At 40.2% G+C, this 26420-nt stretch overlaps 1 protein-coding gene across 1 annotated transcript in view; it reads left to right on the top strand.

Annotated features, from left to right (window-relative positions):
• Positions 1 to 25777, top strand: part of ZNF565 (zinc finger protein 565) — a 33773-nt gene extending 7996 nt beyond the window's left edge. The window contains exons 2-7 of the mRNA XM_080829292.1: positions 4959 to 5123; positions 6610 to 6658; positions 10439 to 10512; positions 14437 to 14563; positions 15260 to 15355; positions 23502 to 25777. Of these exons, the coding sequence (XP_080685418.1) occupies positions 10504 to 10512; positions 14437 to 14563; positions 15260 to 15355; positions 23502 to 24775 (1506 nt within the window). The 5' untranslated portion in view covers positions 4959 to 5123; positions 6610 to 6658; positions 10439 to 10503 and the 3' untranslated portion in view covers positions 24776 to 25777. The remainder of the gene's footprint in view (positions 1 to 4958; positions 5124 to 6609; positions 6659 to 10438; positions 10513 to 14436; positions 14564 to 15259; positions 15356 to 23501) is intronic.
• Positions 25778 to 26420: the final 643 nt, after the last annotated feature.

The raw sequence follows: 26420 nt of genomic DNA, 5'->3' as shown, positions 1-26420 counted from the left end.
CTGAATTTGTTTATTTTTTTTTAAGATTTTATTTAGTTATTTGACAGACAGAGATCACAAGTAGGCAGAGAGGCAGGCAAAGAAAGAGGAAGGAAGCAGGCTCCCCGCTGAGCAGAGAGCCCGACGGAGGGCTCGATCCCAGGACCCCGAGACCACGACCCAAGCTGAAGGCAGAGGCTTTAACCCACTGAGCCACCCAGGCACCCCTGAATTTGTTTATTCTAACAGATTTGTGTGTATGTGTGAATCTCTAGGGTTTTCTACATGCATGATCATGTCATCTAAGAATAGAAGTAATTTTACTTCTGCCTTTCCAATTTGGATGCATTTTACCTCTTTTTTTTTGCCTAAAATTGCTCTGGCTAAGACTTCCAATACTATGTTGATGAACATCTTTTCATATGCATAAGGGGCATTTTTACCTCTTTTCTGCAAACTATGTGTTCATATCTTTTTCTTATTTTTCTTTCAGTTTTTTGGTGTTTTGTCTCAATGTTTTAAGAATTCATCACATATGAAGGATATTAGTCCTTCATCTGTGATGTATGGTACATGTATTTTCTTTTAGTTTGTCAGTGGTATTTTAACTCTGTTTATGGTGTTTTTTTGCCATTCAGTTTTTTTTAATGTTATGTAATCAAATGTACCAATTTTTTTTAAATTACTTCTGGACTTTGAAAGACATTCTCAGCCCCAGGATTAAAGAGGAATTTACCTGTGTCCTTTTCTAATATCTGTATGGTTTCATCTTTTCCATTTATGATACATTTGGAGCTTAATGGATTTAAGTTTGGAGGAATGGATTTAAGTTTATATTTTCCAAATGGTTACCCAGTTTCCCCGACACCATTTATTAAGAACTTGTGATCTTATTCATTTTCATCATATACTAAATTTCCAAATATACTTGGTACTATTTCTAGGCCTTCTGTTCTGCTCCACTGGTCTGTTCATCTATTTATGCACTGCTACCACGCTGTTTTAATTAAAGAGACCTTGCAGTATATTTTCATGTCTGGTACAGCCACATCCCGGAAGTCTGGACAGGATAGACATTTGTTGCAGTCGGGATGCTTGGGTGGCTCAGTCAGTTAAGCATTGGACTCTTGATTTTGGCTCAGGTCGTGATCTCAGTGTTGTGAGATGGGAACCCCATATTGGGCTCTGTGCTGGAAGTGCAGCCTGCTTAAGAGTTTCTCTCTCCTCCCTCTGCCCCACCCCTGCACTCCTGCTCACTCTCTCTCTCTTAAAAAAAAAAAAAAGTTTGTTGCAGTGACCAGATCTAATTTGATTTTGGGGCATTTTGGGTTTTGGGTTGTCTTAAATTTGCTTCAAGCCAAATCCTTATTGTGCTTTTGATAAATTGTGAGAAATAAAAAAAATATAGTTAGTATACTTAATGTTTGTGAGTTAGTTGTTACAGCAGGGTTTTAAATAGGGTATTGGTCCCCACCCTTAGACATCAGGGCTCTGCAGACTCCATGAAATTTTATGCATAATTTTTGCAGATATTTATTTATTTGATTTTTTTCTTGGAAGAAGTATTAAGATTCCATAAGATTTTCAAAGAGTTTTTTAAAAGATTTTATTTATTTATTTGATAGACAAAGATCACAAGTAGGCAGAGAAGCAGGCAGAGAGAGAGGAGGAAGCAGGCTCCCTGCTGAGCAGAGAGCCTGATTCGGGGCTCTATCCCAGGACCCTGGGATCATGATCTGAGCCAAAGGCAGAGGCATAACCCACTGAGCCACCCAGGTGCCCCCTCAAAGAGATTTAAGACCCCTGAAAATTTAGAACCACAGGTCTAAAATATAAGACTTAGATACCTAGTAATAGCCTCTGAAATGTCCAAAATTTGCACCCTACAATAGGGAAACAGAAGAGGAATGTTCCTCCATCTATTACATCCCCATGATGGAGTATTATCCAGCTAATAAAAAATATGCTTACGGGGGCACCTGGGTGGCTCAGTGGGCTGAAGCCTCTGCCTTCGGCTCAGGTCATGATCCCGGGGTCCTGGGATCGAGCCCCACATCGGCTCTCTGCTCAGTGGCGAGCCTGCTTCCCCCCACCCCCTGCCTGCCTCTCTGCCTATTTGTGATCTCTGTCTGTCAAATAAATAAAATTTTTTTTAAAAACCTAAAAATATATATATATATATATATGCTTACAAAGTATTAATCAGAACAAGGAAAAGGATATCGTAAACAAAATGATAAATTAAAAAGTGCTCAAATTTTGCAAAGACCCCACCCAAAAATCTTCTGATTAGTGATTGAACAGAGGAGAAATTCACTGTATATCTGACACAATGCTTTCTGCTTTGCATACACTGTCTTATTAATTTGAACTCTCCTGAAAATTGGTCATTCACAGAATGATCTTGATAATGAGGCTATATCAATGTACCAGGGGGTAGGAGTCAACATTTAAATGACTGTTAAAGAACTTTTAGTTATTATTGGTTTCAATCACACTAATTTCCTTTTCTGTTCCTATTCGTGTCAAAGACATTTTCTCAATTGCTCATAATTTTCCTACTGCTGGGATAATAAATACCAACTACCGTTATGATAATTTATTTTTAAATGGAAACAATATTGTTATGATTTTTATTATGAAAAATATAAACAATGCAAAAATAGAAACTTGCTGACAGAGATCACAAGTAGGCAGAGAGAGAGAGAGAGAGAGGGAAGCAGGCTCCCCGCTGAGCAGAGCGCCTGATGCAGGGCTCGATCCCAGGACCCCAAGATCATGACCTGAGCTGAAGGCAGAGACTTTAACCCACTGAGCCACCCAGGTGCCTCATTATGCTCTTAATATTTTGATGGATATATTTCAAATATATTTTTCTGTGTGACTTTATAGAGGGGTATCACTTATATATAAATCCTATAACCTGCCTGCCTTATTTAATAATGTATTGACCATAGTAGTACTGTTGTATTTTTTTAAAAGATTTTATTTATTCATTTGAGGGGGGCGGGAAGAGAGCACAAGCAGTGGGGAGGGACAGACAGAGAGGGAGAGACAGCAAACTCCCTGCTGAGCACTGAGCCAGTCACTGGATGTGATCCTGGACCCTGAGATCATGACCTGAGCTGAAGTCAGACATCTAACTGACTGAGCCACCTAGGCTCCCCAGTACTATTGTATTTTAAAATCACTGTTTAGTATTTCATTATCAAGATTTACCTTAATTTATTCATTTTATTGTCTAATAAAGAGTGTTTATATTTCTGTAATTCAATTAGGAGCTATTCCCAAAACTATTTTTGTGTATACCATTTCATGTATTTTTATAATGAATTCCTTTGGGACATTAGACATTTATTAAGAATTTGCAAAGATGGAAAAAAAAAGAATTTGCAAAGATGCAAAATCCTAATCTAGAACTCAAGGAGACAAAATGCTATTTATAGTCTTGAGGGGCGCCTGGGTGGCTCAGTCAGTTGAGCAACTGACTTTGATCAGGTCATGATCTTGGGGTCCTGAGATCAAGCCCTGTATTAGGCTCTGTGCCCAGCTGAGAGTCTGCTTGTCCCTCTCCCTCTCCTTCTGCCCACCTCCATGCTCTCTCTGTCTCTCTCTCAAATGAATAAATAAAACCTTTTTTAAAAATTAAAAATAAGGGGCGCCTGGGTGGCTCAGTGGTTTAAAGCCTCTGCCTTCGGCTCTGGTCATGGTCCTTGGGTCCTGGGATCAAGCCCTGCATTGGGCTCTCTGCTCAGCAGGGAGCCTGCTTCCCCCCCTCTCTCTCTGCCTGTCTCTCTGCTTACTTGTGATCTCTCTCTGTTAAATAAATAAAATCTTTTTAAAAAATTAAAAATAGGAGCGCCTGGGGGGCTCAGTGGGTTAAGCCTCTGCCTTCAGCTCAGGTCATGATCTCAGGGTCCTGGGATTGAGCCCCGCATCGGGCTCTCTGCTCGGCAGGGAGTCTGCTTCCTCCTCTCTCTCTGCCTGCCTCTCTGCCTGTTTGTGATCTGTCAAATAAATAAATAAATTTTTTTAAAAATTAAAAATAAATAAATAAAATAAAATTTATAGTCTTGGGGCACCTGGCTAGCCCGGTCAGTAAGCATGATTCTTTTTTTTTTTTTTAAGATTTTATTTATTTATTTGACAAAGATCACAAGTAGGCAAAGAGGCAGGCAGAGAGAGAGAGAGGGGGAAGCAGGCTCTCTACTGAGCAGAGAGCCCGATGCGGGGCTTGATCCCAGGACCTGAGATCATGACCTGAGCCGAGGGCAGAGGCTTAACCCAGTGAGCCACGCAGGCACCCCAAGCATGTGATTCTTGATCTCAGGGTTGTAAGTTCGAGCCCTACGTTGGGAGTGGAGATTACATAAGGGGGAAAAATTTTTTTTAAATAAAAGTTATAGTCTCTATTTACCTTCTTTTTTTTTTTTTTTTTTTGAGAGAGAGAAAGAGGCAGAGAGAGAGGGGGAGAACCTTAAGCAGGCTCACAAGCCTTCAATCATGACCTGAGCTGAAATCAAGAGTTGGAGCTTAACTGACTGAGCCACCCAGGCACACCTGTATTTACTTTTAAAGTGAAAATGTTGAAATAGGTGAGATAAAACTAGTATACAGTTGTTCAAAGTAAAGGATGTTAAAGGGCACTATTTACCCTGATAGTATGCTGTGAGAATTTATAAGAGGGAAATAACGTATATGACCAGAGCAGTCATTGTCATGTCATGTCATGTCTAAGTCAAATTGATCCCACAAAAGCTCTGTGAAGGGAAATTAGTTTTCTTGAGTCCTGTACAGGACTTGCAGTTTTCAGTCATCAGAGATCCAAAGTGTGACCAATGGGGCAAAATGAGTTTGTAGTTGTTTGGAGAATAGTTGGGCAAGTGCAGAAACATAGCAGACTCACCTGACAAGAAGAGCTGAAAGGAAGCACTGCTCATAAGTAGGACATGGCCCTAATAACTCTTCATTCTTTCCAGGCTCAACTACAGCACACATGAATATAGCTACCAAATCAAGAAGTTTGCAACTATCGGGAGCTGACAAAGCAAAAACAAAAGCCATTCTGTGAAAATATAACTGATTTTAGAATATCCTAAGCTAGTATTTCATGTTCAAGGGAAGATTGTTTAACAAAAAGAAAAGTAAGTGTTTTCTTTTTCATTGCTATTTGGGAATAGCTTACATTTACCAGAACCTAACAAATCATTTAAAAATTGGGGTGCCTGCGTGGCTCAGTTGGGAGAACATGCAACTCTTGATCTCAGGGCTGTGAGTTCGAGCCTCATTTTGGGTGTAGAAATCACTTAAATAGATAAAACTTATAAAAAACAACAAAAAAATTTAAAAATTAATAACATAGTTATCAAAAAAACATACACTTAAGTAAAACTAAGAACATTGAAAATCATAGCCCAGAGGTAACCAAAGTAATCTTTAAGGATAAAACTCCCTAGATATTTTTCATCTAATTTGTCTATCTATATTGTTTGTATTGATATATCTTTATATTTGACAAATAGGATCCCATTATGCCCAGCTTTTTTGTAACCTGCTTTTTTTTTCATTTAATCATATCCTAAACATTTTTATGTTAAGTATTACATTATAAAATTTGTAAGTACTAAGAATTACTATTTTATAGAAATCTTTCATTTATTTAACCTATCTGCTCTTGTCTTACTTAGAATACTGAATATTGCCTGAGAATATATAAATCTCTTACTGTAATGATTTTTGGTTGATGTTTATACTAGAAAAAAGTATGTTTACATCCATAAAATGCAATACAACATGAAAGATTTCACACAGTGTGAAACATCCCTTTGAAGTGTATAGAGTTGGAAATGAACCAGTACTACTCTGTTATTTCTGAAGATTTTTATTTATTTATTTGACAGAGATCACAAGTAAGCAGAGAGGCAGGCGGTGGGGGGGGGGAGTAGGCTCCCTGCTGAGCAGAGAGCCCAATGTGGGGCTCGATCCCAGGATGCTGAGATCATGACCTGAGCCAAAGGCAGAGGCTTTAACCCACTGAGCCACCCAGGCCTCCCTGCACTGTTATTTCTGAAGCTTCTTCTGACTTTTAAAAAAAATTCTTCTTTCTCACATCGACCATAGGCCAGAGTCTGAATTTTTTATGGTCATAATAGCTGAATTAGTATATTAGTTAGGACAGGCTGTTATGCTGTAGTAGCAAACAACCACCAAATCTCAGGGACTTACAGAGTAACTTTTTATTAACTTGATCATGCTGCGTGTCTAATGTGTATAGGCAGGGTCCCAGATCAAAGCAGACTCCACCAATCTATAGCTGTACCATCTGACACACAGTCCCCTAGGCTACCACATCAGGGAATAAGAGACTGGAGAATTGTGCAGTCTTGCCAGTGCCTCAGAATGAAGGGACACACATCACCTTAGCTCAGATTCCATTGACCAAAACCAGTTTATGGCCTTGCCTCACTGCAAGAGTCTGGAAAATGTCATCTCTGTGCCCAAAAGGAGAGGAAAACTGGATAATGGTGAAACAGTAGTAATTCAATTAATGTCTACAACACTGGCTAAGACCCATTTCTTTCTCTATATGTAGGAAGTTGCTTCTGTAAATTAAGCGTGATTTCTTTTCAGAGCAAGGAGGATATCCTGGATTGAGGGTTGACAAGAGCTCTGTGCACAGGTGAGTGAGGAGACTAAGGGAAATGGAAGGTTTTCATGTGAAAGCTCACTTTCCCTGTGGGATGTCAGGAGCTTTAAGTTATTGTTTGAGAACGAGCCTCTCAAAGGCTCTAGAACTAATGGAGGAAATCAAGCTCCTTCAGCGTGTAAGTTCCCAAAGGCACCTCACTCTCACTCATAAATCATTCCATGCATATTTCCTTTTATAATTCACCCCCCTAATGAAGAGGAAGGTATATATTCTATTATTTGTGATTATAAAACATATGCTTAAGGGAAAACTTGAGAATATAGAAAAAAAAAGATTCTTTTTATAGATACACACCTAGAGACAAATGTTGAAAAATGTAATTGAAAACCCTTTCAGTCTATCTTATAGACACACACACGTGTATATATAGAACATAGGTATATTCTTTCTATAAAAATAGGATTACAGGGGCGCCTGGGTGGCTCAGTGGGTTAAAGCCTCTGCCTTCGGCTCAGGTCATGATCCCAGGGTCCTGGGATCGAGCCCCGCATCGGGCTCTCTGCTCAGCAGGGAGTCTGCTTCCTCCTCTCTCTCTGCCTGCTTCTCTGCCTCCTATGATCTCTGTCTGTCAAATAAATAAAAATAGGATTACACTGTACATACCGTTTCATTAGCTACCTTATTCACCCAAAGTTGTTTGACGTCTTAACATCAGCAAATACACGCATTGTTCATTTTATGGCAACTCTGTTTCTATTGTGTGAATATACTGTAATTTATTTATTTAATCAGTCCTCCTTTTAAGTTCTCTGCAAGTTGTTTCCGATGTCAGCAGTGTCTCCATCATGTAGCCCCCATACGTCTTTCAGGTAGTCTCAGCTATGGAATTGCTTCATCAGAGGACATACCTAGTTTAATTTCTGCTAATATTGCCTTGTTGGACATTTACAAACCAAAACCCACTGTGTGTGTGATGGTTAATAGCAATCTCAAGTACTAAAGTGTAAAACACAACTCATAATTGGTTTATTCAAACTTGCTCCTCTCACGCTTCTTTGTGTTATAAAATGACAACCTCATACTTCCATTTACTCAAGCCAAACAGCTTAGTGTCATCATGGCTTCTTCTTCTTCTTCTTTTTTTAATTTTCTTTGCTTTCGTAACTAAAAGTAGCAAATCCTACCAGCTCTACCTTCAGAGAATATTTTTTTTTTAGATTATTTATTTATTTGACAGACAGAGATTACAAGTAGGCAGAGAGGCAGGCAGAGAGAGAGGAGGAAGCAGGCCCCCCAATGAGCAGAGAGCCCGATACGGGACTCGATCCCAGGACCCTGGGATCATGACCTGAGCCGAAGGCAGAGGCTTTAACCCACTGAGCCACCCAGGCGCCCCTCCTCTTACTCTTCTTAATTTTTCTCCACAGGACTTTGGCCACCTGATATATAAATAGGAATATCAGTGTCAGTGTATCAATTTGTTATTGTCTCTTTCCATTAGAATGTGAGATGCACTGGGACAGGGACTGCATTTATTATCTTCCTCACACCTAGAACCATGCCAATTGAGGTAGGAGCTCAGTCAGTCTGAAAGAATTTTTGACTCCTCTCTCTTTCTCTGCCTCCATATCTGATCAGATGCCAGAGCCTGTTGATTTTACTTCTCTACGTCTTGAAATTATACCTTTCTCCTTATTTCCACTCTCATTATCCTGGGTCAGGTTCTTTGCTTACAAAAGTATAAGCACCTTTCGTTGGTCTCTCTGACTCCAATTTTGCTTCTCTCCAATAAAAGAATCTGGCTATATTGGCCTTATCACTTCCCTCTGTAAATTCTTCAGTGGCCTTCCATTCCTTACTGGGTGAAAAGCAAACATTTATATTTAAGTTAGTATTCATTGGACCCTTCTCCTCCAGACACTAGGGCGAGTGCCAGTCACAGTGATGATGAGACCTGGTCTTTGCCCTCATTATTATCTTATTTCATTTATTTGTCTTCATTTCTCAACCCCTGATGTCATCTCCAGCATTATCTTCCTCTAGATTCTAGAACTAATTCAATTTAAATTAAAATTCAGGAAAAAAATTCAATCCCTCAGTTGTGCTAGGCACTTTTTAATTGCTGATGGCTACGTTATTGACAGTACAGATACAAAGATTTCCATCATTGCAGAAAGCTCTGTTGGACAGCACTGGTCTAGACCTTTCCCCAAACTATAGAACTCACTCCAAATAATACACCAAATACTTTGGTCCACTGTTTTTGTCATTGCCCTTCACCAATCAGAATATTCTTCTGTACCTTTTCCGCCTAATAAAATTCTCTGACTTTTAAGTTCCAATTCATATTCTTCAACTTATAGGACATTTTCCATGACACCACTGCCATTGAGTAAGTTAGTCTTCCTTCTGACCCACCCATCCACAAACCATAGGAAGCTTCTTGCACCTCTGATTAGAACCAGCCTTACTACCCTCCTTAAAACCCCAGAGTTCTCGTTACTTTGAGGTACGGGTGATTTTTCACAGAACTCCAGTCTTAGCAAATACCAGCCAGTGAGGAAGTGATGTTCTGCGGGAAAGCAGGAGGGGAGGCTTAGATGGAAAGTTAGGAGTACTGGCCCAAGAGGCTTCTAGAATTTGAGTTCCATTCAGGTCAATACTCTGGGTATTCAGGTGTTCTTGTAAGATACCTGTTTACTGTGATTTTCTTATTCCTGTCTGGTGAGCCCAGCCAAGGTTGGAGTCTTCGATGAAGCCTCTGGTGTAGATGGTGTTCCTTTCTGGACTTAGAAGGAGGAAGTAGGGGTGCCTGGGTGGCTCAGTCAGTTGAACGTCTACCTTCAGTTCAGGTCATGATCCCAGAGTCCTGGGATCCATCCCTGTGTTGGGCTCCCTGCTCAGCAGGGAGTCTGCTTCTCCTTCTGCTGCTCTCCCTGCTTGTGTACTCACTCACTCTCTCTCTGTGTCAAATAAATAAAATCTCAAAAAAAAAAAAAAAAAAAGGGAAGTAGATTCAGGGAAGTACCCAGGAGGTTTTGCCTGTTGAGCCCAGAAAGGCTGGAAGACTTTGTTTAGGGATATCTTTTTCTCAAAGTTTGGCCTCCTTGAGAATGAACTTATACCTGCGCTGCTATGCTCCTGGCCTGTGGGTACGGCCTTCAGCCTTAGTGGGTAAAGTAAGTGAGTCTGAGTTTTGATCCTCCTTGTAGCAGCTGCAGAGGAAGATCACCTTGGATCAGGTGGGAGCCATCTAGGCCCCATATAGAGTATAGATTAGCATTGGCAAGACAAGGAACTGTTCAGGGCACCCGGGTGGCTCAGTTGGTAAGGCAACAGCCTTCGACTTGGGTCATGATCCTGGAGTCCGAGGATCGAGTCCCGCATTAGGCTCCCTGCTCGGCAGGATGTCTGCTTCTCCCTCTGATCCTCTCCTCTCTCATGCTCTCAAATAAATAAACAAAATATTTTAAAAAATAAAAATAAATAAAATAAAAAGTATTTAAAAAAAAAAGACAAGGAGCTGTTCAGGCTGGAATCCGTCCTGCCAAGGCAGTTGGATTCTATGTGAGTGCTGGGGCACATCTTCGTTGACTCCATCTCAGTTTCCCTAGAGTTTTGGGAGTGGCTGGGTTTTGTTAACTCTGTAGTTCTTGATATTAGTGTTGGGAGGTAGGACAAGGGGGAGGGCAAGAGAATCAGAGCAGGGACATTGAAAGTACAGTTGTTTTAAGGTCCTCTATCTAGGAGTGCTCAGGCAAGCTCAGTTAATGAGAGATTTCCCTTTTTCCCCCCTGTCTGCTTTTTCAGGACTCTGCAGTTATCTAAGAGAAGAATCTAAAGAAATCAGAGCAGCTCAGGTAGTTCAAGAAGCCATGGCACAGGTAAGTTGAAATTACCTCTATCCTTGAAATAATCTTTCTTCCTTTCAAATTATATGAACATTTGTGTTCTTTATGCTGAAACTTCCCTGTCTCGCTGAGCCCCGTTCTTGTTCCCAGTTCCTCCATTCCAGAGGTTTTTCTACTTCCTCACCAACATGTGTTATTTTGTTTTTTTGGTAATAGGCATCCTAAGGGATATGAAGTGGCCTCTTCTTATGGGTTTGATTTACTTTTTCCTAATGATTAGTGGTATTGAACATCTTTTCAAATGGCTTATTGGCCATTTGTAGATCTTCTTTGAAGAAATCACTACTCAAGGGCACCTCGGTGGCTCAGTTGGTTGAACATCAGCCTTCGGCTGGAGTCAAGTCCCACATTGGGCTCCCTACTCTGTAGGGAGCCTGCTTCTCCCTCTACCTTTGCCTCTCTCTGTGTCTCTCATGAATAAATAAATAGAATCTTTAAAAAAGGAGAGAGAAATCATTACTCAAATTCTTTGCTTAGTTTTTAATTGTTTTGTCTTTTTTGAATTGTAAGTTGTTGTATTATAAGAGTTCTTTATATATTCTGGACACAGGTCCCTTATCAGATAAAAGATTTGCAAGTATTTTTTCCCAGTTTTGTGATTTGAATTTTTCCTTTCTCCCTTCTTCCCTCCCTCCCTCCCTCTCTCACGGACCAACCTACCTACCCACCTGCCTGCCTGCCTGCCTTCCTTCCTTCAATAGAGGGAGGGTGTGGCGGGGCAGAGGGAGAGGGAGAGTATCTTAAGCAGGCTCCTCCACACAGCATGGAGCCTAAAGTGGGGCTTGATCTCACAACCCTGAGATCATGACCCGAGACAAAATCAAGAGTCAGATACTCAACCAACTGAGCCACCCAGGCATCCTGGGATTTTTACTTTCTTGATGGAATCACTTGTAGCACAAACATTTTGAGTGTTGATTAAGTTTATTTTAACTATTTGTCCCTTTGTTACTGTGTTTGATGCCATGTCTAAGAAACCACTGTCTGACCAAGGTCATAAAGTTATACTACCATGTTTTTTGTATTTTTTTAAGTTGTAGTATTAGCTCTGGAACCTTATATTTAGTTCTACAACCTATTTTGAGTTAATTTTTATATATGGTATGAGGTAGGGGTCCAACTTAATTCTTTGCATATGAATATCCACCTGTCCCAGCACTATTTGTTAAAAAGACTGATCTTTCCCTATTGAATTATCTTAGTTGACTTAATTTAACATGTGGTAGTCATTAGGGAACCAAACAGAGGTTATAGATTGGCAAGGGAAATGAAATGATTGTTAGTAGTAATAATGGTATCATTAATGATAATCCTTTTTTCCCACCTGGAGTGCAGAAGGTTCCTTGTTACTTTTCTCCAACCAGGTTTTCTTTGGAGCCCAGCATTTCACAGAGAAAGTAGCTCTTCTAGGATCCCAACTTTAAACTGAGGGTCATAGCCACTCACTCCATTTGATATGTGTCCTAGGCCCCATACTAAGGTTAATCCCCAAACTGTTTGACTTCAGGGTGGCCCCTGCTAAAATATTGGCTTATCTCTCTGTGTTGAATTGCATGTGTGTGTTGTGTGTATTGTTTTCTCATTGTTGTCACCCCTGGGATTTAATTTTCCTTACCTTCTCGAGAGCTTCGAGAAGCATTAAATGGGTGTTATAATTTTTCCAAAGCCTAGGTGTTTGCAGTAGAAGCCTCCCCACCCTTGCCATGTAAACATGGTCGGAGCTGGAGTGGTTGGTCTTGGTCTTAGTGTGTGGTGACATCTCCTATTTTATGAGGCCTTCAGGATAGGGACTGTGATTGGAAACTTCAGTTACACAAAGTTCTTTGGTCTTGCAAGGGAATTTATGAGAGACAAATAACCATAAAATGGTCCATTTTGAGGGTGAACAATATGTTTTTGTTGCGGGCCACATTTATGTGACTGAGGTACACCCTCCATCAGCTTTCTTATTTCAGGAACAAGGAAAAGTGGATAGTGAAGAATGATAGACATGAAAGATTTTGTAGATCTTGTTTAAGTTAGATACTCCCAAATGATGGGATGATTACATCTTACAGGACATAAGGTGCTTGTTATACAGCAAATAAAAATTCCCGTGTTTACTATAAAATTTGCCATCACAAAAATATGCATATGATGTCTAATAAACTGCTTCTCAGTGGAGACGCTCTCAGCATTCTCAGCAGTACGGTTCGTTATTGTATGGGACTGTCCTGGGTACATGGCTCAGATAAACCAGGACACTTAACATTCCTGATGCAGGGCACTAAAAGTCAGCAGCCCCCAATCCCTCGAGTACCACGTCAGCCTCCCTGCTCAACAGGAAGTCTGCTTCTCCCTTTGCCTGCTGCTTTCCCTGCTAGTGCTCTCTCTCTCTCTCTGACAAATAAATAAATAAAAATTTTTTTTAAAAAGGAATATTCAAAAGCATGTAAGCCTCTAGTCAAATAAATGTGCTTTTTATACTACCTTCATGGCATAGGCATCCCACCTAGCTTGCTTGCTTGCTTACTTGATCACCTCCTTCCTACAATACCCTTCTCCATCTCCTCTCTTTCCATCTTTCAGACAGTTTTCTGGATGAGTCAGGTTGTCAAAACCTAAACCTACTCATCAATTTTAACCTCATTTAAAATGGTATGATCAGTCATTATGTGCCTCCTGAGGGATGCGATAGGAGGCCCTCCTGCCCCTCCAAAAAAAAAAAAAAAAAGGTGAACCAGGCCTCCAGATCCAACTACCTTTTCACAGAAAGTATAGAAGTAAAGGAACATCTTAAACCATTCCATGCAGATGCAATAAGGTAACAATGTGGGAGATTCTACTAATTCAGATATTTCTTTAATAAGTAAATACCAAGGGGCAACTGGGTGGCTCAGTCATTAAGTGTCTGCCTTCAGCCTGGGTCATGATTCCAGGGTCCTGGGATTGAGCCTTTCATTGGGCTCCCTGCTCAGTGGGGAGCCTGCTTCTTCCTCTCCCACTCCCCCTGCTTGTGTTCCCTCTCTCACCGTGTTTCTGTCAAATAAAAATCTTTAAAATACATAGCAATAAAAAATTTTTGAAGGGTTTCTGGGGGCTCTAATAGGTTCTAGAGACTTAAGGAAACCTTGCCACTAAATGCAATGTGTAGATCTAATTTGAATCTTGATTTGAACAAACCAACTGTAAAAAAATATTTTAAGTATGATAATGATATTCTGGTTGGTATGCTTTTTTTAAAAAGGCTAATCTGTTAGCTACTAAAATACTATGAAGTTTGGTATTTGCTATGCAGGCTCTCCCTCAAAATACAGCAGGGGTAAAACAAAAACAAAAACAAAGCACAGAGAAGGGAAGAAATAAAAAAACAAAACTTGCAAAGTCATGTTTTTTTTTGTTTTTGTTTTTTTAATTAATTTATTTATTTTAATAAACGTATAATGTATTTTTATCCCCAGGGGTACAGGTCTGTGAATCACCAGGTTTACACCTTTCACAGCACTCATCATAGCCCATACCCTCCCCAATGTCCATATCCCCACCACCCTCTCCTGTCCCCCCTCCCCCCAGCAACCCTCAGTCTGTTTCTTGAGATTGAGTCTTTTATGGTTTGTCTCTCTCCCGATCCCATCTTCTTTCATTTTTTCTTTTCCTACTTCCCCCCACCCCCCCACATTGCATCTCCACTTCCTCATATCAAAGAGATCATATGATAGTTGTCTTTCTCCGATTGACTTATTTCGCTAAGCATAATACCCTTGTAAAGTCATGTTAATTGTTAAAGCAGAGCCATGGATTCAGGGGGGTCATTATCCTACTCTGTATACTTTTGTGAAATATTTTGAAAATTTTCGTAATAAATGAAAAAATAAAAGTCCTTTCATTTACTAGTAATGTGTGGGCTTACTATTTCAGGGATTGGTGACATTCAGGGATGTGGCCATAGAGTTCTCTCAGGAAGAATGGAAGTGCCTGGAACCTGCCCAGAGAGACTTGTACAGGGATGTGACTCTGGAGAACTTCAGTAACTTGGCCTCGCTGGGTAAGGATGTTGTGTAATTCAGGGCCAGAGAGGAAACAAGGCGCCCAGGGACTGCAACAGTGGTTGTTACCACCTCTGGTAAAGGGAGAAAACTGCCACTGGACAGTGTTGAGAGCTGGAGTCATGGAGAAGGGCCCAGCTGGTGGCATTTATAGCCACTTCCAGAACTCCCCTGCCAGAGGAGGGAGGGAGAGGGATAAACACCCGGAACTCTCTCATCCTACCCACTGGCCTCCTGCTGATACTTTCCATATGCCAAACCCAATGAGAAACCATGGGGTCAGGATAATACAGTCCTTACAGGTAAGCTGCCTGGGGCACAGAGCAGGACGAAGAAGAGGGAGGAATGGATTGAGAAGGGAGGAGAGGGCAAATGAAGAATGACCACTACAGTTAACTACTCTAAATAATTCCAGTCTAGCCTTCTGGAATTTCTGTTATCTTCATGGTGAATTTCTAGGGAGACCTACAAGTTTCTGGCTGAATTTCTGCTCTCTGTTCCCAGGGGAATTGCTTGTGCTCTATGAAAGTGGAAATGGGTAGCTCCATGAGCACCTCTGTCTTCATATCCTTTGGGCAACTTTATTCCTTCCCTCATTCCTTCTTTCATAATTGTCTCTCTTGGTTGGTGACCAAGAGACTGGGTTTGAATTTTGGAAAAGGACAATCAAGCTCCATTTCTTTTCCTATAAACAGGACTTTCCATTTCTAAGCCCGATGTCATTTCCTTATTGGAGCAAGGGAGAGAACCCTGGATGATTACAAGTGATATGACAGGACCATGGTGTCCAGGTGAGCGAGGGGTGATCCAGTGAGGGAGGTCATTGGGAATAATAGCCAGTGGGTGAGCAGACTGATAGCAGTAGCTTGAGTTATTGTTGAGAAGCTTCCTTCCAAGCCATACCGAAAATTGTGGCACAATGGCCTGAGACATAAAGACATGAAGAGCGAAGATCTTGTCAGCATCCAATCCCAAGGGAACCTTGTCCTTGACCCCATGAATCCCTCTCTTCTTTCTTCCTGCTTAGTTTCCTCCCATTTCAAAAAGGGACATGCTCCCTTCTCCCCTAGTGGCTGCCTTTTTACCTGTTCTTTGGATCCTTTTTCTTGCGAGTAACTTCATCCCTTAAAAAAATACTTACTTTCTTAAAACAGTTCACTTTACCCAATTCAGCAATTCATTTATTCTCTTAATGAGAGACAAGGTCACATAGTGGCTAAGGGCACTGACTTGGGATTCAGACTGAGTTCAAATCTTGGCTCTGCCAATTACTAGATCTGTGTGTAGGTACATTGCTTAGATTCTCTGTGCTGCAGTTTTCTCCTCTGCAAATGAGTTAAAAACAGAGCCTTCTTCATGTGCTTATTATTATGAGTGTTACAAGAATTAATAATGTGAAACAGCCCAGAACAGTGGCAGGCAGTAGTCAGTATTGGAATCTTTATTCAGTATTATAATACTGAATAATATTATATTATACATATAATATTGTAATATGCAATATATGCAATAGATGACATATAATATTATAATATAATATTATAATATGCAATATATGACATATATTGCATATTATAATACATGTATATGCACATATATACATATATAATATAATATATTATATAATAATATAACATATACGTATAATATAATATGTATATTATATTATAATATGCAATATATGACATATATTGCATATTATAATATTATATGTGTATGTACATATATACACATATACACATATACATATGTGTATATGTCCATATACATATACATATATATGTATATGTCATATATTGCATATTATAATTATAATACTATATACTTATTCTTTGACTACTTTGAATACTCCCCAACTTCTCTGTTGTTGTTATTATTATTATTATTATTATTATTTACTTTAATCTGGGATCTCTTTTTCCTTAGCTAAAGAACACCCTTAAAATTCTCTTTTGTGAGGGGCGCCTGGGTGGCTCAGTGGATTAAGCCTCTGCCTTCGGCTCAGGTCATGATCTCAGGGTCTTGGGATCAAGCGCTGTATCAGGTTCTCTGCTCAGCAGGGAGCCTGCTTCCCCCTCTCACTCTGCCTGCCTCTCTGCCTACTGGTGATCTCTCTCTGTCTCAGTCAAATAAATAAATAAATCTTTTTTTAAAATTCTCTTTTGTGTAAAGGTCTATTCAACAAATTCTGGTTTTGACCACATGAAAATGTCTTTATTCTACGTTCTTTCTTGTAGGATTTTTTTTTTAAAGATTTTATTTATTCAGGGGTGCCTAGGTGGTTCAGTGGTTAAGCATCTGCCTTCGGCTCGGGTCATGATCCCAGGGTCCTAGGATCAAGCCCTGCATCGGGCTCCCTACTTGGTGGGAAGCCTACTTCTCCCTCTTCCACTCCCCCTGCTGTGTCTCGCTGTGTGTGTCTCTCTCTCAAATGAATAATAAAATCTTTTAAAGAAAAGATTTTAGGGCGCCTGGGTGGCTCAGTGGGTTAAGTCTCGGCCTTCGGCTCAGGTCATGGTCTTGGGGTCCTGGGATCGAGTTCCGCATCGGGCTCTCTGCTTGGCAGGGAGCCTGCTTCCTTCTCTCTCTGCCTGCCTTTCTGCCTGCTTGTGATTTCTCTCTGTCAAATAAATAAATAAAATCTTAAAAAAGAAAGAAAAGATTTTATTATTCATTTGAGTAGGGGGAGGGCCAGAGGGAAAGGGAGAAGCAGACTCCCCGCTGAGTGAGGAGCTCAGTGTGGGGCTCCATCTCAACACCCTGGGATCATGACCAGCTTAATCAACTGAGCCACCCAGGTGCCCCTCTTGTAGGATTTTTTTTTTTAAGATTTTATTTATTTATTTGACAGAGATCACAAGTAGACAGAGAGGCAGGCAGGCAGAGAGAGGAGGAAGCAGGCTCCCTGCTGAGCAGAGAGCCTGATGCGGGGCTCGATTCCAGGACCCTGAAATCATGACCTGAGCCGAAGGCAGAGGCTTTAACCCGCTGAGCCACCCAGCCGCCCCTCTTGTTGGATATTTTAAATGAGAAAGGAATTCTGTGTTAGCAGGTATTTCCTCAGCCCAAAGAACAAATCACACCACTGTCTTTTCTCTTCCAGTGTCATCACTAAGTCAAGTTGTTCCAATTTTGCAAAATGTTCTCCACATACATTTAAAACTAGTATTCCTTGGGTAGGACACTTGCCTCTCTGTTTACCTCTAACCCTGTTGATTATATTATTCAGAATCTGCGTGTCCTTTTAACTTTCTTTGCACTGGTGCTATGAAATTCTGAGAGCTGAGCTGTTTCTTTTATTATAAGTAGTATTACTACATTTTACACTTTTGTAAAGATGAAATATAGATAGATCCTCATTGCAAACTTGAAATGTGTTTGCAGTGAAAGATGAAATAGATCCTCATTGCAAATTTTTATCAGTACATTCCATCCTTTATTACATCATTTAGTGCTTTTAACCTTAAATTCCGTTTTTTCGGATATTCTATTAAATGCCCTCTTTTTGTTGCCTTAAAAATTATGACATATCTTTGCTTATCCTTTTTTTTAAAAAGCTACTGCCACTCTTGGTGTGTCCATGTAATCAAGATTCTATTAGAGTTCACTTAGCATTATACTCTCCAGCTCCATCCATGTTGTTGCAGATGACAAGATTTTGTTCTCTTTTTATGGGTGGATAATATCCCATTGTGTATATATACCGTATCTTATTTATCCATTCACCTATCTTTTTTTTTTTTAAGATTTTGTTTATTTATTTGACAGAGAGATCACAAATAACAGAGAGGCAGGCAGAAATGGGGAGGGAGCAGGCCCCTGCTGAGCAGAGAGCCCGATGCAGGGCTCGATCCCAGGACCCTGAGATCGTGACCTGAGCCGAAGGCAGAGGCCTAACCCACGGAGCCACCCAGGCAGCACCTCCATTCACCTATCAATGGACACTTGGCTCTTCCATAGTTTGGCTATTGTAAATAATGCTGCAATAAATTGTAGGGGTACATGTATCCCTTTGAATTAGTGTTTTTGTATTTTGGGGGTAAATACACAGTAGTGCAATTCCTGGATCATAGGGTAGTTCCATTTTTAATTTTTTGAGAAACCTCCATACTGCTTCCCACAAGGGTTGCACCAATTTGTATTCCCACCAACAGTGCACAAGGGTTCCTTTTCCTTCACATCCTTGCTAATATTTGTTGTTTCTTATGTTATTTATTTTAGCCATTCTGACAGGTATGAAATGATATCTTATTGTAGTTTTGATTTGCATTTCCCTAGTGATAAGTTATGTTGAGGATCTTTTCATGTGTCTGTTACCATCAGTATGTCTTCTTTGGAGAAATGTTTTCATGTCTTCTGCCCATTTTTAACTGGATTATTTGGTATTGAGTTGTATCAGTTCTTTATAGATTTTGAATACTAACCCTTTATTGGATATGTCCTTTGCAAATATCCTCTCCCATTCCATAAGTTGCCTGTTCTGTTAATTGTTTCCTTCACTGTGTATGTATATGGGTTTTTTGTTTGTTTGTTTTGAGAAAGAAGGAGAGTACAAGCATGAATGGGGGTTGCTGGCTGGGGCAAGAGAGAGAGAGAAATCTGAAGCAGACTCCATGCCCATCACAGAGCCCAGTGCAGGGCTTGATCTCACGACCCTGAGATCATGACCTGAGCCCAGATCAAGAGTTAGACATTTAACTGAACCATCCAGGCATACCATGGATATATATGTTTTTTGAACAGATCATTAAATATGTATAAATCAAAAATGTATATAGTATAACTCCACTGGAATTCTATATTCTATTGCTAGGAAGCCCATTACTGTTTATTCCGTACAGGATATTTAGTTGGTGTGTTTTCTTTTTTTCTTTTTCTTTTCTAAGTTGGTATATTTTCTAAGTGCTTTTAGTTCTTGGGCGGGGGGAGCCTTTAATGAGGTTATTATTTGTTTTCTAATAAATATCACATACAACTTACTATTTGGCCATTTTAAAAGTATATAATGCAGTGGTATTAATTGCATTCACAATGTCGTGCAACCATCACCACTACCCATTTCCAGAATTTACTCATCATCCCAAATAGAAACTCTATTCATTTAACGATAACTCTCCATTTTCCCTTTCTCCCAGTCTGCGATTACCTCTATCCTACTTCCTATCTCTATAAATTTGACTATTCTAAGTACCTCGTATAAGTGGAGTCATATACTGGGCGCTTGGGTGGCTCAGTGGGTTAAGCCTCTGCCTTCAGCTCAGGTCATGATCTCAGGGTCCTGGGATCAAGCCCCACATCGGGCTCTCTGCTCGGCGGGGAGCCTGCTTCCCCATCTCTCTCTCTGCCTGCCTCTCTGCCTACTTGTGATCTCTGTCTGTCAAATAAATAAATAAAATCTTTAAAAAAAAAAAGTGGAGTCATATACTATATGGTCTTTTGTATCTGGTTTAATTCATTTAGCATAATGTTGTCAAAGTTCATCCATGTTATAGCACTTACCAGCATTAAAAAAAATGAGTGATATTCCATTGTATGTATATACCATATTCTATTTATACATTCACCTGTTGTTGGACACTTGGGTTCTTTCCACCTTTTGGCTATTGTGATTAATGCTGCTGTGACTGAGGGTGTACAAGTATTTGAGTGCCTGTCTTCCCTTCTTTGGGGTATATACCTAGGAGTGTATTACTCCTAGGTATAGGAGCAATATTGCTGGATCAGATGGTAATTGTATATTTAATTTTTTGAGGGCATTTCTCAGCCTTTTAAGAGCTTTTCATAAAGCATGAGGATTATTAACTGTGATATAAATTTCAAGTATTTTCCTCTCTCATTTGTCTTTTGATTTTACTTTTGTTATTTTTTGTTCATGTGCAAGCTTTTTGTTTTCTTTTGCTTTTCACCTTTACATAGTGGAATTTACCAGTCTGCTTTGATTGCTTTTGGATTTTGAGTCATCGTTTCATTGTTAGGTTTCCCCATCTTATAAAGTAATCCACCATGTTTCCTCCTAGCGTTTGTATGGTTTCTGTTTTCTTTTAACATTAAAACATTCAGAGTTTATTCTGGTATGGCTCAGTTGGTTGAGTGTCCAACTCTTGATCTCATGATTGTGAGTTTGAGCTCTGCATTGGGCTCTGTGCTGGAGCCTACTTAAAAAAAAGAAAAGAGGGAGCCTGGGTGGCTCAGTGGGTTAAGCCTCTGCCTTCAGCTTGGGTCATGATCTCAGGGTCCTGGGATCGAGCCCCGCATTGGGCTCTCTGCTCAGCAGGGAGCCTGCTTCCTCCCCTCTCTCTGCCTGCCTCTCTGCCTACTTGTGATCTCTGTCTGTCAAATAAATAAATAAAATCTTAAAAAAAAAAAAGAAAGAAAGAAAGAAAATGTGAGTTTTAATCTGAGACTTGAAGGATGAGAAAAGCAGTCATACAAAGAGCCCAGGACGGGATTCCTGATAGATGGAAGAACCTGATGAGAGGTCTAAGATGGAAAAGACCTACGTTTATTTAAGAAAGCTTGTGGTTTGGTACCTAGAGGGGAAAGCATGCAGTATTCAATATTAAGATGTATTATCCTTGAGAATGACAACAAAGATGGGCAGGGACTCGCTTTGCCAAGAGCCTGTGAACCATGGTAATGATTTTGGAATTTATTGGAATTTTTCCAGTGACTTTGGAAATGCACTGAGAAGGCTATAGAAAAATTTAAGCGGGGATTTTCCTTTTGATGGCATGAGCATCATGTTGTGGAATGTGGTAAAAACATAGATGCTGGGGCGCAAGGGTGGCTCAATCCAACTCTTGGTTTTGGCTCAGGTCATGATCTCAGGGTCATGAGATCCAGCCCCGCATCCGGCTCTTCACTCATTGGGGAGTCTACTTTGAGATTCTTTCCCTCTGCCCCTTCCCCCACTTTCTCTCTCTTTCTTTCTAACATAAATCTTGAAAAAACAAAAACAAGAAAACAAAACAAAAACTACACAGATGCTTTATTTTTATATGAAGTGCCCAGAAACTAGAAAATTCATAGAGACAGAATTAATGGTTCTGTGCCATTAGTGATTACTAGGGGCTGGAGGGAATGGAAAATGGGGAATGACTCCTTAAGGGGCACAAGGTTTCTGTCTGGGTTAATGAGAATGTTCTGAAACTAAGATAGTGGCAATAGTTGCATGATGTTGGGATTGTATGGCAAACTATTGAATTATACTCTAAAATGGGGGGATTGGGGTGCCTGGGTGGCTCAGTGGGTTAAAGCCTCTGCCTTTGGCTCATGTCGTGATCTCAGGGTCCTGGGATCAAGCCCCGCAGGAGTCCTCTTCGCTCAGTGGGGAGCCTGCTTCCTCCTCTCTCTCTGCCTGCCTCTCTGCCTACTTGTGATCTCTGTCTGTCAAATAAATAAATAAAATCTTTAAAAAAATAATAAAAGGCCCCTGGGTGGCTCAGTGGGTTAAGCCGCTGCCTTCGGCTCAGGTAGTGATCTCAGGGTCCTGGGATCGAGTCCCGCATCGGGCTCTCTGCTCAGCGGGGAGCCTGCTTCCCTCTCTCTCTCTCTCTTTGCCTGCCTCTCTGCCTACTTGTGATCTCTCTCTCGCTGTCAAATAAATAAGTAAATAAATCTTTAAAAAAAAGAAATAAATAATAATAAATAAAAATGAATAAAATGGGGGGGATTTATGTTTTGTGAATCTTACCTCAATTTAAATATATATGGGGGGGGCGCCTGGGTGGCTCAGTGGGTTAAGCCTCTGCCTTCGGTTCAGGTCATGATCTCAGGGTCCTGGGATCGAGCCCCGCATCAGGCTCTCTGCTCAGCAGGAAGCCTGCTTCCCTCTCTCTCTCTCTCTGCCTGCCTACTTGTGATCTCTCTATCAAGTAAATAAAAAAAATCTTAAAAAAAAAAACGCCTGGGTGGCTCAGTTGGTTAAGCGGCTGCCTTATAGCTCAGATCATGATCCCAGGATTGAATCCCTTATGGGGCTCCTGGCTCAGCCGGGAACTTGCTTCTCCCTCTGCCTGCTACTCCCCCTGCTTGTGTTTTCTTTCTCTCTCTGTGACAAATACATGAATTAAAATCTTAAAAAAAAAAAAAAAGGAAGAAAGAAAGAAGCCTCATACCATATCTTTTAAATATTTACATGTGCTTTTTATGTATAGATTTGTACATACAGGCAAGCATATGCACACACATACCTTTTCTCTATTCGTGTAAATTTTGATTCAGTCTGGGGTGGTCTCAGACATTTATATATTAACAGGCTTACTGGATGATTTTTTTTTTATTTAAAGATTTTATTTACTTATTTGACAGAGCAAGAGACTACGAGATAGGGAACAGAAGCAGAGGGAGTGGGAGAGGGAGAAGCAGGCTTCCTGCAAAGCAGGGATCCTGATGCAGGCTTCAATCCCAGGACCCTGATATCATGACCTGAGCTGAAGGCAGACACTTAGGGACTGAGCCACCCAGGGGCCCCTTACTGGATGATTCTAATCTTTATAAAAATGAAGAAACCCCAGCTTAATTCCTTTTCTTAATCCCTTCTGGCACGATAGGAGCTCTCATCAGATTTGTGCTTTCATGTGCCCTTCAGAAATTGCACAGCAATATTTGAGACTTACATAAGTCATTCAGTTGTTGGGTTTTTTTTTTTAAGATTTTATTTATTTATTTGACAGAGATCACAAGCGGGCAGAGAGGCAGGCAGAGAGAGAGGGGGGAAGCAGGCTCCCTGCCGAGCAGAGAGCCTGGTGTAGGGCTTGATCCCAGGACCCTGAGATCATGACCTGAGCTGAAGGCAGAGGCTTAACCCACTGAGCCACCCAGGTGCCCCAGTCATTCAGTTTTTAAGGTGATTTTCATTTTGTCTCTCTGATCTGCTATAGAATTTTTTTTTCTTAAAAGAATAAAACTGTTTGTATTCTTTTTCTTCTTCTTCAGAGCTGGAGTCCAGGTGTGAGAAATTTCCACGAAAAGATGTTTCCGAAGTAGAGTCATTCAATTGGGAGATAATGGAAAGCCTTAAATGCTATGATTTTGATGGCTCCAGTTTGAGAGATGACTGGAAATACAAAGGCCGGTTTGAAAGACACCAAGTAACTCAGGAATGCTGTTTCAAGCAAGTAAAAGTCACATATGAAAACATGCCCACTTTTGAGCATCGTGCTTCCCTCACTTTTTTACATCAGAACAGTGAGACTGGTGAGAAACTGATTGAATGTAGTGAATGTGGGAAAGCATTTAGCCGTGGTTCACACCTTATTCAGCATCAGAAAACGCATACTGGTGAAAAACCCTTTGAATGCAAGGAATGTGGGAAGGCCTTTAGTCGTGCCTCACACCTTGTTCAACATCAGAGAATTCATACCGGTGAGAAACCTTACAACTGCAAGGACTGTGGGAAGGCCTTTGGCCGTACTTCAGAACTCATTCTACATCAAAGACTTCATACTGGTGTCAAACCCTATGAATGTAAAGAGTGCGCAAAGACCTTCAGACAGCATTCACAACTTATTCTGCATCAAAGAACTCACACAGGTGAGAAGCCCTATGTATGTAAAGACTGTGGGAAGGCTTTTATTCGTGGCTCACAACTTACTGTTCATCGGAGAATTCATACAGGTGCTAGACCCTATCAGTGTAAAGAATGCGGGAAAGCATTTAGACAGCATTCACAGCTTACTGTCCACCAGAGGATTCACACTGGTGAGAAACCCTACGAGTGTAAGGAATGTGGGAAGGGCTTTATTCATAGCTCAGAAGTTACTCGACATCAAAGAATTCATTCTGGGGAGAAACCCTACGAATGTAAGGAATGTGGGAAGGCCTTTAGACAACACGCACAGCTTACACGACATCAGAGAGTTCATACTGGTGACAGACCTTATGAATGTAAGGACTGTGGGAAGGCATTTAGTCGTAGTTCATACCTTATTCAGCATCAGAGAATTCATACAGGTGACAAACCCTATGAATGTAAGGAATGTGGGAAAGCCTTTATTCGTGTTTCACAACTGACTCATCATCAGCGAATTCATACTTGTGAGAAACCCTACCAATGTAGGGAGTGTGGAATGGCCTTTATTCGTAGTTCACAACTTACGGAACATCAGAGAATTCATCCTGGGATCAAACCCTATGAATGTAGAGAATGTGGGCAGGCCTTTATTCTTGGCTCACAGCTCATTGAACACTACAGAATCCACACTGGTTAGAAAGCCTTGAATGTTAGGGGTGTAGGAGCCTTTACGTGGAGTTCACACCTGACTCAGTATTAGATGATGTGTATGTAATATAATTAATGTGAAAACCTTCACTTGTCACTTCCACTACGGAACATCGGATAACTCATAGCAGAAGAAAATTCAATAAATGTGGGAATTCTTTTTGCCTCACACTCACTGCTTACCAAGTATCAGAAAACTTTGCTGAAAAAAATATTAATATGAATATAGAAAACCTTTCTATTACCACTCAAAATGTGTTAAACTTCTGAGAATTCCTAATAGAAAATGACCTTATTAAGATATTTTGTGAATGTGCCTTTTACCATGACATACATCTTACTTAACATTATCTCAGCTCCACCAGTTACCAACTGTAGAGCATTGGACAAATAATGCAGTCTTCCTGTTCCTCACTTTACTTATTTTTAAGCAGTGATTATTATAACCCTCATAGAGATTTCCTGAGGACTGTCAGATATTTTATATAAAGCCTGTGTTCAATAAATATTAGTTACATTATTAATTAATAATGGTATTAGCATTAAGGAGTTCCTGTGAGAGGAGGGCCTTATGAATGTGTCAAATATCAAAAAGCCTTCATAACTGCTTGTTATGATAATTCATTCTAGAAAACTGTAATCAAGTATAATTATCATGAGGTCTTCATGGTATTTAAAGCTAGAAAGTCACAAGATTAGAAATTAACAGAAGAGTAGCCAAAAGAAATCTGCCCACTTAGGTATCTCAAGCCACCTTCAAGTATAACTTCAAAAGCAATCAGAAAATTCTACAAATCAAAACCAGTTCAGTGTAGCCAAAGCTGTGTTCCTGTCAACCCAAGGATTGAAGGTAGGGGCTTTGTTCTCCAAACGTGGATCTCTAGCACCTACTCGTTGCCAGTTACATATTAAGCACATTGAATCAATGGTCAACTCTAAAAATTAGAGGGAAATAACCACATAAACCCAAATCACAGTAAGAATGATCACTAAAAACAAAAAATGATAAAATAGAAAACAACAGTAGACTTAATATGAAGGTTATTTATCTAACAATAGAAGACCAACAATTAATAACCCTGATCTAGAAAAAAAATTATCATTATGAATAGGGAAGGAATATAAATATTCCTTTTAAATAGCTACTATAATTTAAAGAGAGTAGATTTTTTTTTTAAAATTCAAGTTCACGAAGATATAGACTACCTGAATAAATCAATGATTGTAGAAGGACATAAAAAGTGCCCCTTCAAAGAAAAGCTGAGAGAAACTTGCCAGTTTATTTTCAAGGCTAAATAAAATTATGATTTAAGAAAATTCAACACGGATGGCTCCCAAGAAACAAACTGTAGATGATTATCATTGGTGAGAATAAATACAAATAAAATCCCTGCGAATTGAATCCAGTCTTTTCAAAGTTAGCAGCCCATTCTAAATGGAATATCTAGAATTTCACCTGTTCTGGGTTAATTATGTCATCAATTTTTATATCACTCCAGATGACTATAATGGGGGAAATAGCCATGATCCAATCCCAGTGATATCTGGATCAGAGTTTGTGAACAAATCTGGGGATCTACAGAAGCATGCCCTCGGCCCAGGCTGTGTCTGGGGCAGCGGGCCTGTTGTGTCCT

The sequence above is a fragment of the Martes martes genome (genome assembly GCF_963455335.1).
Source record: "Martes martes genome assembly, chromosome: 17".
Lineage (NCBI taxonomy): Eukaryota > Metazoa > Chordata > Mammalia > Carnivora > Mustelidae > Martes > Martes martes.
Note: the sequence above shows the minus strand (reverse complement) of the source record. Positions and strands in the feature narration are given on the sequence as shown.